Here is a 13,330-nt window from a genome sequence, read left to right on the forward strand (position 1 = left end):
GAGAATAATCTGATAATAATCCGCTGATTAATATGTAGACTTTATGTCACGAAATACTATGTACATAACAAATGCATTTTGATGTTGCATATGACCGGAATTTTATGACGATTACCGTAGACATGTATGGACCCGTCTAACGCATGTTAAAAATAGCCAAAACGAACTGATACCAATGTTCCATGGCGTTTCTTTCACTCATCCAGACATCGATGCAACGAGTAAAAAATTCCATAGCAAATTCGGGAAATTTAGAGAATATTTTAAAGAGTTCCTTTTTTATGCCAAACGTTCTTGTAGAGAATTTCATAAGCTACAGAAAACGTCTCTTGACATTCTTCCCTAGACCCACTTATTCCGGAGAAACTACTGATATTTTTTTAAATATTATCTTTTGAAAAATATGTATGGAATAAAATAATATTGTATTTTTAAATGGAACATTAGAGAAAATATGACTACGTAACACAATTCAGGGAACTTTTTTAGTTTAGGGTCAAAATGTCCCAAGGGGCAAACGACCCTTAAAACTACTTGACCCTCAACTGGGAATATCCTCAAGGGTCGTGTGACCTTCAACACCATTGAATCCTTCGAAACCATTGGGGTTTTTACCCTTGAGACCATGCGACTTTCAACTCCAAACGTTCTCAGTGATTGCTCGACCCTGAACTCCAGTCATCCCTAAGGATCGTTAGACCCTTATCTCCAATCGTCCTTAAGGGTTGCAAAACCATTTGAACATCAACTCCAAATGTCCTGAAGGGTCTTTTCACCTCCAAGACCACAACCCTCACCTAAAAACTTCCTTGAGGATGTTTTGACCTTCACAACTATTTGATCCTCAATTAGAACGTCCTTAAAGGTCGTTTAATCCTCAAGAATACTTGATCCTTAATTAGAAAGGTCCTTCAGGGTTGTTTGACCCTCAATTCCAAACGTCCGCAAGGCAGAGATCGGCAATAATCATTAATTCCTCAATATTTTTAGAAATAATTCCAATTATCACCCTGAATTGTCAATTGGTATTCTCAATTTTCCGATTATTCCATCAATCGGTAATCACAACAAAAAATTATGCATTAAATTCTCAATCGGCAATCAGTATTGGGGTATGGTCGATGAATAAAAATATCAGTAATCGGAATTACTAAGAGATTGATTATTATTCCAATCAAGAATGAGAACTGCAAATTAATTCGTTGTTCGAATAATCATTAATCAGAATGGGCAATTATGTGATTATCGAACCAGTCATCAATCATCACAGAAAACTGATCGATTCTTCAATCCATAAATAATTAATAATGTACATTTCCTAATTATTTTCATAATTGTTCCTTCAAAACCATCCAAACGTCATTGACTCTGTAAACCCTGAAAAATGATTTGACCAACAACAAGAAAGGTCCTTAAGGGTCGCTTGACCCTCAAAACATTTGACTCTCAATTGGAAACGTCTCGAAGCGTTCTTTGACTCTCAAAGTCATTTAATCCTCGACTGAAAACATTCTTAAGGGTTATTTGACCTTCAAAATATTTGACCACCAACACCAAACGTTCTTAAGGGTCGTTTGACCTTCAAAAATCTCTTTATCTGCATCTATAGCAAAAAAAATTAAAATTTTCGGAAAACAACCAGAGCGAAAACCTCCGAACTTATCTCCCGTCATCCGCAACTCTCCTACCCACGTATCCCCCTCGCAAAAAACAAGAACCACTGTTTCTTTTCGCGACAGCATTGCACGATTTCATGGAACAGTGAGCGTGGGCCGCCACAGGTGACACGCTTGCAAACATTTTATCTCGGCATCATGCATCGGTGGACACCGCAATATTTTTTTTTTTCACGTATCGCCAATACAACCCCACGCTTGTTGTATCGGCGTTGGCAAACGGAAATAGGCTTGTTGCTGCTCACCGATCGAGACGGAAGGGAGACAGGGAAACATTTGCACGGAAATGCAGTCGACAGTGTTGGATGATAATAAAAATAAATGAATAAATTACGGGGGATTGAATTAACCGAGGGATCTGGGGCGGCGCCAACGGCGCAAGATGCTGGTGTCAGACCGGGATCGGTTATTTTCATTTCGGGGGATTGATAAAGTCTCTTTCATCAGTCAGAGAAGATGATTGCAGCATTCTTGATTGTTACGTGGCTATCTCAGTTATGAGTGGTTTCCACGAAAATTGTCACTCAACCTTTTATGTAGAGGAGAACATTCCCTACAAAAAAAGTGCAGGGACATTTCTTTCTCAAATGGCTCATTATTGAGATAATTGAAGAAAAAAGTCGATACATTTTGAGTTGGGGGTCAAATTGTCTCAAGGGCAAAAGACCCTTTGAGATGTCTGGGATGAAGGATTAAAGGATCCATTCTAATTAGTTTGCTCTTAATTAATCCTTTGTACCCCCAATTCCATTTGGCCCTTAATTCCAAACGTTATTGACGATTGTTTGACCATCAAGTCGAAAAGTCCTTAAAGGGTCATTTCACCCTCAAAACCAGGTGGCCTTCAACTAAAAACGTTCCGAGAGGTCCTTGGACCCTTGAAAACCATTTTACCTTCAGGTTTTTAAGGATCGTTTGACCCTCCGGACCCTTCGGCACCCAACTCCTGATATCATTACAGATCTTTTGACCCTCAAAAACCTTTGAATCTCCACCAGAAGCTTCCTCACGACTCGTTTGACCGTCAAATCTAGTTGACCCTCAACTAGGAACGTACCGAGTGATCCTTTGATCCTTAATAACTATTTCATTTTCAACTAAAACCGTCTTTGAGGGCCATTTGACCCTCAAAACCATTTTATCTTCAATTAGACAGGTTTTTAAGGATCGTTTGACTCTCAAGATCCTTCGACACCCAACTCCTAACATTCTTACGGGTCTTTTGACCCTCAAAAACCTTTGAATCTTCACCAAAAGCGTCCTCAAAAATCGTTTGATCCTCAAAAACCTTTGAACCTCAACTAAAAACATCTTATGACTCGTTTGACCCTCAACTAGGAACGTCCCGAGTGATCCTTCGACCCTTAATAACCATTTCCCTCTTAACTAGAAACGTCTTTTTGAGGCCTACTGGACCTTCAAAACCATTTCATCCTCAACTAGACAGATTCTTAAAGATCGTTTGACACGCAAGGCCCTTCGACACTCAACTCCTAACAACACTACAGGTCTTTTAGCCCTCAAAAACCTTTGAACCTCAACTAAAAACGTTCTCACGAGTCATTTGACCCTCAAAAGCCCTTGAACCTCAACTAAAAACATCCTCACGAGTCACTTGATCCTCAAAAACATCCACTCGAAAGGTTTTCAAGTGTCATTAGACCCAACATCAAAAGGCCTTTCTCATACAGAACAGACTTCCCTACGAAAAAACATCCATCAGGAAATCCCCCCAAAACTGCTCATCAACATACCTAATTAATAAAACCACTCTCATAATCTCCACCAGAACCCCAACTAACCCCTGAAATTCGTTTCCAGGGAGGTGAGGAAGCCGAGACAAGCCCAGCAGAAGAGAAATCAACCCCAGCGAGTCCAACGGAGGCAGTACCCCCAGCAGACCCAGTGGAGCCAGCCACCCCAGCAGTAGCAACAACCAATGACAAGAATGAGGCATCCTCAACCCCTGCCCCCACTCCCGTCCCGCTCGAGGCACCCAAAGACGATGAGAAAGCCGATAAAAAACCCGAGGTCAGTCAAGTGCAGGCCGCAATAGTAGAGCCAATGGTAGAAGTCACATCCAAGTCCCAGCCAATCGTAACAGCGTCTATCATTGAGAGGAAAACCAGTGAGGACTTCCCGTCCCACCTTCCATCGAGTCCACCCCCGACACCCATTGACCCATCGCCCTTACAGCAGGCACAGCAATCAGCTGCCCATGCTAATCAACTTGCTGAAGCACTCAAATTGCCAGCTGTGTCAATAGTCCAGACCCAGTGTGATAACGATTCGAATAAAGATGTTGATGATGTAATCGTTAAGACTGATATCAAACATTCAGAGACGAATGAATCATCGACCGAGGATGATAAAGAGCTTGTGGTAATGTCTGAGGAGGGTCCAGTGCCAGTAACACCTGTTGATGAGGTTTCTAGTGTTCCTGAAGTGGCTGGCGGTCCGAAGGAAATTCTCCCAGAGCCAGAGCCTGAGGTAATCGAAGAGATAGTGATTGAGGAGGTGAATCAAGTGGAGGAGAACATCCCTGTGGAGGAGGTCGAGGTGGAGGTGATCGAGGAGCCTGACGTTCTGGTGTCACCACCACCACCACCACCACCAACAGATGAGATTGAAATTGTCGAGGAGATTGAGACTAAAGAGGAAGTTCCTCCACCCCTTCCAGAGTCCCCCATTCCAGTTCCCAAAGCTTCCTCAGAACTCCTCAACTTCATGTCCTCACAGATATCAGACACTCCACCTCTGTCTTCGATAATCGATTGTGCTGCTGTACCACAGGAGACTGATAGCCCACAGGATAAATTGGAGAAGACTGATGAGACTGAAGTTATTGAGACTAACGAAATTACAAATGAAACAGACAAACCACAAGCTATTGATTCTCAAGATGTCGATGATTTACCACCACCAGTTGATGATTATTCAGAGAGTAAACATGATGATAGCCTTCTCACACCACCACGCAGTCCCAGCCCCTCGTCACTCCCATCACCCTCTGATGAGTCCTCAAATGTTAACGATAATAACAGCATTAACAATGATAGAACAGAAACAATTAATAACATCAATTGTCATAACAATGTCATTGATAAGGAGGATAGACTTGCTGATAACAACGTGGATAAGATGCAGTTTCCATTAAATTACGCAGACATCGTGAAGAAAGACCAGGTGATTAATTATGAAAAAAATGGAGATTATCCTGGCATGTGTTGGAGGCACCAAATCAAAGAATTTTGTTTATTGATAATGAACGATTCTGAGAATTTTCTGGCATCGTAAGCTCTGATAAGAACCTGCTGTACTATGTGGTGTAGTCTACCAATTAATGTGGGTCACTCTGAGGTGGACCCAACTTCTGACTCATCTCCAACATGTCCGTGTGTTTTGTGGGGGATGTACTGTTGGGGCCCACGATTATGGGGTTTTCCATGGGGTTCAATGTTTATCCATTCATTGGGGGGGCATTACTACCCCTGGGGACTCATGGGGCCTCGACATTAACATCTGCTGGGGTTTCGTCCTGTTGGGGAGGAGGGGGTGGGACTCCTGGGGGTGATCCTTCTCCTAGATACCTTGTGTTGTTTTACCTCTCGGTTTTCTTCACCATTATTAACAGTTTTTTCAGTTCATGTAGATGAGAGTTCGAGGTGCTCACTGATAGACGAGTTTATTATGTGTTTTAGGTAGTTGGGGGGAGGTTCAAGTGCTTTTTTGTGTAAATCTCATGATTTTATTTTGGTTGATAAATTATTTAGGGCTTATGATGTTTTTTTGAATATTTTTTTTTATCAATATCTTATAAGTTTTCAAGTGATAGTTTCTTTTTTTTTCAAGTCATCAAATGTTGGGAGTAGAATAGCATTCATTGGGATCTTTTGTTTGTAAATTAGTTTGAGAATTTAATTCAAGGGAAAAAGCATCATTCAATTTTTCAAAGGACTTCACATAGTTTTTAAAATTATTTATCGACTCCTGATAGTTTTTTCCAGTTGATAAGCCACAGTTTCAATTTTTTTTCTTTTTATCAAATGTGAAAAAAGTTGAATCCGTCTAATCTTTTATGTAGGGATTTTTTGAGAGTTTGATTTGAAAATATTATTCAATTTTTGAAGAATTTCTGATTCTTTCTTTCTATCGTTTATAAACTTTTTTTCGTCTCTCTTTTGTTTCATTTTTTCAATGACTTTTGATGTTTCTCTTATGATTTAGCATCTCATAATAATTATTTCAAATCAAAATATCGTTAGTTTTATTTTATTTATTTTTTTTTTTTTTCAAATTTTCAAATGTTAAAGAAGACGTCAGGGGAGACTACTATCAGTTTTAAAAATCGTGGGTGATTAGAGTGAGATTCCTCATGCATTGAAGATCGATTATATACGTCGAAAAACGAATAATTAGTGCAAAAATATTGAGTGTTTGTTGTTCGTTTGCCACGCACACGCTTAAAATGTTAAAAATAGTCCAGGACCTCCAATTTTTGAGCTATAGAGTTTTTTTTTCAAAATTTTTGGAAAAAACTGTACAATAACAATTACGAATTAGTTTTTTGAAATTCGACTCCTATACAGCTAATTTTGTTTTGTTTAATATAAAAATTTGCGCCATTAATGTAAAATAGACAAAACGGTTATCCTTGAGGACAAACAGAACCCCTGTGTTTATATGAACTTTTAGAATTGTATTTTCTTCTGTAATTATTACTTTTTATTTATGAAAATAGTTCATTGACTCAACAATGCAATGCTCAATTAGATAAAGTAATTTCATAGATAAAAATTATTAATTGTAAGAGAAAGCATAATTGTAAAAGTTCATATATACACAGGGCTTCCGTTTCCCCTTAAAATATGTTAAATATATTCTCGATTCTTTCAAAACCATTTTTTGGGCTATTTTACATGAATGGTGCTATTGTTTCTTTGAAAACAAAAATGAAATTAGCTGTGTCGAAGTCGAATTTCAAAAAACTAATTCGTAATTGTCATTGCGCACATTTTTTCAAAAATTTTGAAAAGCTAACCTCTGTAGCTCAAACATTGGAGGCCCTAGACTATTTTTAACATTTTAAGCTTCTGCGGGTCAAACGAAGAATAAACAATCATTTTTTTGCAATAATTATTCATTTGTAGCTATACATAATCAATCTTAAATGCATGAGAAATCTCATTCCAGTAACCCGCAACTTTTAAAACTCATAGTAGTTTCCCCTTAATACTTTACTCACATAAAAATAATTTTCATTTGCGAATCAGTCGGCTGGAAAATTGAATTTTTATATTTATAGTTATCTAGAATTCATCCTCACTTCATTAAGAATATCAATTATGGTCAAAAATCGTCAAATTATCATAAAAATCAGAAGATTTTCATTTCCAATTGCTCAGTTTGCATCTTAAAAAATACTTTTTAATGAATTAATTTGGAAAATTCTTTAATTTTGAATTAATTTATCGCACTTGAATCTCTTCAAAATGTATTAAGTGCTGATTCCCTGTGTTTGCATCCTCTAAATTGTAATAATAGCATTCTGCAATCGTCAGCATGTGCCTTGTGGGAATCACGTACGATGTACATAGAAATTAACAATTTAAAGGACAATGAGCAATGTGTTGGGCTGCTTATGTCTTGGCATGCAGGGAGCAGCAATCCTAGAGTTAGAATTTTTGTGGCTCTTTGGTGATGAATGGGAGGAATAATGAGAGTTTTGTGTGTGAACAGAGCATAGCCGAGCCGGAGGCACCAGTCGAGAAGGTCAGCGAGGTGACGACAGAAAAAATCGAGGAAGCCCCCAAGAGCCCTCCACCATCTGTTCCAACTGAGGTTTCTGCACCTGCACCACCTGTCATCACTGAGGATGTTGCATCAGTCATCAAAGTATGTTTCATTTATGGGAATATTTTAATCATTCTGATTATTCATTCTCATTATTGAAGGGTAGAAAACTAAATTTTATTTTGCAGAAACTTTTCTTCCTTTATTTATTTATTTTTATTCTGCTGAATTATTACGGAATTTTTTATGGTATATTTGAGATTTTTTACTGTACAAATTTAATTTTTAATGAATAATCATTTTAAAAAATGGTGAACAATGATGATGAGGCTTTTGCATTTTTAAAGCAAGTATTTAGTTGAATTTAAGGTCTTATCCAGAAAAAATACTTGAAGTCAATTCTCTAAACTTGTTCAAAATTTTATGGTTTTCTAAATCATAAAAAAAGTTGATAAAAAATTTTAATTAATTTTTTGGCGAATTTAAACAAAAATTTTAATTGTCAAATAATGTAGAACAGATTTATCATTGGGTTTTCTTTTGAAATCGTTCGTTCATTCAAGTTATTTTGATATTAAAGAATTGTTTCTTATTTTTTCAATGAGGATTTCGCACTTTTAATTAACAAAAAAAACATGTGGTTTATTTTATGAAAAAATTATTTATGACAAAATAATTGGAATAATTTGTACTTTTGTATTGCATTTTCTGATTTTTTCTCCACAATTTTTACGTGATTTTGTTATTGTCTTTGTTAATTGTTAAAAAAATGATCAGAAATTTTTGTGAGAATGAAGGGTTTAGGGTTATTTAAAAATTTATCAAGTGATGATCGCCATAAGGCCTGTAAATCGCCGAGCGATTACAGGTCCTCGAGACTAACTAGCCCAAGAAGACTACAGAGCGAGGGGCCATCTGATGAAAATTCAAATCACAAAACCAATCCCAACTTTTAATTCATAAAAATTCATGAACTAATTTTCTACTTTCCTTCCAGGCCATCGAGGAAATTGACATTAACGAGAAGGCAGTCGCAGCGGCAGTGAACGAGAACATTGAGAGTGTCAATACGAATGTAAGTTCAACTAAAAACTATTCAAATTTTGATATTGAAGTTGTAAAACTGTTGGGGTCGTTTAAAAATTAAACGTTTCAATTTCATTTGTCCCATTTTTGGGGAAAATTGCTTGAAAAAAATTTCGAAACATTTCTTTGTAACGACAAAAAATCGACAACAAAACTATTTTTCTTCATATTCTCTTGTAGATAATTATATAATAACAAGAGATACGTTAAAACGGTCTAGATAAAATAAAACATTCCTGTGAATAACCATAAAAAAAAGAAACAAAAACTGCATAAATGGAGAAAAATTCAACAGGAACGAAAGTTCAAATAAAAATACTTTAAATTTCGATATGAAGATTTTACTTATAAAACTGTTGAAGTCTCGGATAAAACGATCCAGTTTTGTTTATCATATTTGTGTGGGAAATCCCCTGACGAAAATGTGGAAACCATTTCTTGTGAAGAAAAATTTCTAGACAAAACAGTTTTTTGCTCATATCCTCTTGTAACTAATTACGTAATTAACAAAAGATATGTCAGAACTGTCCAGATAAAATGAAGCTTTCCTGTCAATAATCATAAATAAACAGAAAATAGCGAAGTAAATATGAAAATACTGTATAAGTCAAGAAATTTCCATCGAGTTCAACAAAAACTTCAAATTTTGATATACTGAAGGGGTAAAATGTTGGAGTCGAATCCAACGTTCCAATTTCGTTCATAATTTTTGTGAAAAATTTCTTCATGAAAATGTCGAAACATTTTTAAAGAAAATAATTCCAAATAAAACTATTTTCTGTATATTTCCTCGTAATCAATTACATAATTAACAAATATGTCAGGACTGTCTAGATAAAAGGAAATTTTTCTGTCAATAATTACAAATAAAGTAGCAATTATTATTACATAATTATAATCCGAGAAAATTTTTAGTCTCTAATTCCCAATTTCTGTCATTTTTTTAATTCATTCTATGAAAAGGGAAGGAGAGAAATCGAATTTACGAGTATTCTTCCATTATTCGAAAAATATATCGATTTTAAAACTTTCCGGAGACATTGAAAAATTAATTTATTTAGTTCTACCGCCCACTTTTTTGCAAATTTTGAATTTCTTATGGTTCAAATATTGATATCCCTCTAATACTTAAAGAAAATATCCATTTTCTAGTCGATTATCTCTTTCTGATTCTGTTTTTCATTTCCTGTTCGGAACAATAATTAATCAATTTAATAATAATAATAATATAAATTAAATAAATGGAAATGAGTGAGAAAAAACTACAAAATAAATGAAGAAAAATACATTGACTCAAAAAGTTTTACAACTTTACTCCCAACGATCAAACTCTGTAGTCATCATTAATTAATATAAATTATCATCCACAGGAAATAATTGCCGACATGAATCACCAAAACACCCTGAAGGAATAAGCGCCGCTAAACGAATTTGTATTTTGGGAAGAAGAAACTTTTTTTTTCTCGTTAAAGCCAAAAAAAAAGTATATTATATAGATATGTATATTTGGACCATTCCTGCAAACTAAACTGAATAACAATTTCTTTCGTTAATGAGCAGCAACAGCAAAAACACTGAGGAAAACACCAACAAACCCATGATAAACTGATGTTGTTGAACATCGACCAAGGGCATAAGAACCAATTCTTTCGTTTTTAATTATAAAAAGTATAAATTTTATTTCAAAATTCGTAGGGCCTATTAATTGTACAATTCGACAGGCAGGGGTGGTGGAGAGATTTTCATTTCCAAAATTATCAATTAATAACAACTCATTTTTATTATTAATTCACCAGTGAAGTTTTTAAATGTAAACAATCGATTTGTCGTTAGGGAAAAAGGTGGAAAGGCATTTTTTGTTGGAAATTTTATTCTTTACAAAAAAAATCTTTTGACATTTTTCCTTAAACAGTTAACGAAACCCCCAAATGAACTTATTACGTTGAACCTTCACTAGAATTCAAACGATTGAAAGAAAAAATGGATAGGCAACAAAAATACAGCAGGCGATGAGGTAATTTCACGAGTCAACATCTCCCCAAACAATTGACTGAAATTAAAACCACGAATAACATCGGTTGATCCTCGATAAGGATCAATCCCTGCAGATTTAAAAAGACGAAAAAAAAATATGTAGAAATTTTTAAAGTGTCATTAATTGTTATTAAGATAATTCTAATGGGAAATAAAAAAATTATTAATGTAGCAATGAGACGAGCGATAAAATTCGTGGGCGAAAGAATTAATTAATTGAAAGAGCTGATTGTAAGTGTGTTTTGTTCAGTTGGCTTAATCATCGTATTTACCTCATAAAAAAGAAAATACTCATAAGAATAATAAGGTGAATACGAGCGAGTGAATTGAATACCCTTGGTGTCAATAATTGCCACGAAGAATGATCAATGATCGAGGGAGTTGAGAGGATAAAGGGCGTGAGTGGAATTTTTTTTGTAAGTAAGAAACGAAATATGTGTGAGAGACTGAATGAGGCAATTATCGATTGATAAGGATTGATGAGTGAAGGGTACTGAGCCAATACGTGACACACTGCATTAATTATCATTTTTTCGTGCTCGTGGAATGAACACTCGATCTAATAACTTCTGTTTTTAAATTTTTAATTACGTAGAGATGGTTGAAGGAGATTAGTAAGAAAGTGTTTCCATTATTTCGCGATTGTCTCCCAATTATTGAGTTTAGGAGAAAATGTCATTTTTGTAGATTGTGAAATTCTCTACAAAAGAAGTCTTCTGACATTCTCCCCTAAACTCAATAGTTTAGGAGAAAATTACGAAATAAATTGCAGCCTCGATTCACCAAGAGAAAATCCTCAAAAAATCTACATCCCACAATTTCGCCAATATCTTTGAAAGCAGTGGGTTTACGAGAAAATGTCAGAAAACATTTTTTCAAGAGGATTTAATTTCCGACAAAAAATGTTTGCTGACATTTTCCCCTAAAAGCCATCCTTCCAAAGTTATTAGCCAAGAAAAATCTCCTTCTCTACTTCCCTACCGACTCGCCACTTCAAATTCTCCCTTCATTTCTCAAATTTTATTAATTTCCTTCAATTCGCAATTACAAGAAGCTGCACACTTCCACAATGCAAATGCACGCACACAAATACGAAAGAAAAATTTTTACGAAACAAACATACGATTACAGTAAGAGCAACGTAAGTGATATATAATCTAGACGTAGAATGAAAAAAAAAACGAAGTTAAAAAATCGTATGTGTAAATTCAACGTTCGAGGGGCTACTTCATTAAAGAAAAGACACTTTACCCAACGACGAAAGCCTATCGTAATTTTATGATAATCATTTAAACAAAATGAATGAAAGAAAACGAAGAAAACAACAAGTGGGAAATAACCCAAAATATCGCCTAATTAAACGTAACAAAAAATGTCAAAAAATCGATTAAATTAAAGTAACGAGACCCGCACAATATTTACCATCCCCCCGAAAATACAAAAAAGTAAATGAATAATACATTTTTCAACGTTTTTACTACGATGTTTCTACGTTTATACGAATCTTCAAGAGAGAGAGAGAAAAAAAAATGATGAAAGGAGGAGAAAAAAGATAATTAAAAAATAATTGCCTACAAACGAATTTTGTTGATAAGGGCCGTAGCTTAGATAACGCATATATGTATATGCCTCACATCGGAAAATATTTCTAAGTGTTAGAGTCTTCTTTTTTCATAATTTTTCTTTTTTAAAAATAATAAAATGAGCGATTTACTCGCATTTGCATTGATTTTAATGGATTTAATTTAACGAATAAATAAAATGATGAATTAAAATTGAATGATGATGATGATGAGGGGAGTGGAGAGGAGGGAAGGGGGAAAACAATTTTGAGGAAAAAAGTGTATAGTAAAATCTTAACTATATGGAGTTTAATTAAATATTGTCCGTAATGATATTTACAACGAAAATGGAAAAATGAAATGAGAAAAAAAAGTGATGGAAATTTCGATGTTTCGTTTGAGGAATTATCTCAAACGAGATGGAAAAAACTTTTTTAATTAAAAAAAAAATGAAAAAAATTATGATGGACCTGAGGTGCCTGTGTAGCATCGTCTATCAGCCGTCTGGGGTGTCTCCATTCCGATTATAATTCCATTTTTCAATGATTGAATGATTGATTCATCGGTCTGGGTCGCACGAGCTGATGAGTTTTTTTATTTCCTTTGTATTTTCTCCTTTTGTTCTATTCAGTTTCTTCGAGGGGTGGAGACACCCTGGACGTGAAAGTACCCAGTCTTCAGTATCTTCGATCAGCAGTTATGATAGTAACTATTCTACATTTATCTATATCCTATAATAAACTGTGAAACAAGTGTATAATGAAGTTTTTATTTATTCTTGCGGGTAATCCTGGGTCATTTTGTGTGTGGGAGATCTGACATCTCTCTATATTATGAAAATCCAAATCAATTTTTGGTGATGAAAATTTGGTACTCCAAATTAAGACTCCACAAAAAGAAATTAAGAGTCACGAGGGTCAGAGTGAGGATCATGAGAGTTAGAATAAGGGTCACGAGGGTCAGAATAAGCTCAACAAGGATCAGATTAAGGTTCATGAGGATTCGAATAAGGGTCACGAGGGTTATCGATGAGGGTCAGATCAAGAATCCAAATAAGGGTCACATGGGTCGGATTAAGCATTATAAAAGTCTGACTAAGGGTCATGTGGGTCAGAAACTAAGGGTCTATATATTTCTGTATATTATAAAAATTCAAATCGACTTCTGGTGATGAAAATT

At 35.2% G+C, this 13,330-nt stretch overlaps 1 protein-coding gene across 3 annotated transcripts in view; it reads left to right on the forward strand.

The window, feature by feature from the left end:
* The window catches only part of LOC107037786 (fibrous sheath CABYR-binding protein), a 117,344-nt gene extending 104,436 nt beyond the window's left edge, over positions 1 to 12,908 (forward strand). For all 3 annotated transcript variants that reach the window (XM_015256535.1, XM_015256536.1, XM_015256537.1), the window contains 4 exons: positions 3,498 to 4,862; positions 7,416 to 7,571; positions 8,467 to 8,544; positions 9,926 to 12,908. In XM_015256535.1, the coding sequence (XP_015112021.1) occupies positions 3,498 to 4,862; positions 7,416 to 7,571; positions 8,467 to 8,544; positions 9,926 to 9,970 (1,644 nt within the window). In that variant the 3' untranslated portion in view covers positions 9,971 to 12,908. The remainder of the gene's footprint in view (positions 1 to 3,497; positions 4,863 to 7,415; positions 7,572 to 8,466; positions 8,545 to 9,925) is intronic.
* The last annotated feature ends 422 nt before the right edge of the window (positions 12,909 to 13,330 follow it).

This window comes from Diachasma alloeum, unplaced genomic scaffold, assembly GCF_001412515.2.
Source record: "Diachasma alloeum isolate Michigan unplaced genomic scaffold, Dall2.0 Dall_scaffold_00270, whole genome shotgun sequence".
Taxonomy (NCBI): domain Eukaryota; kingdom Metazoa; phylum Arthropoda; class Insecta; order Hymenoptera; family Braconidae; genus Diachasma; species Diachasma alloeum.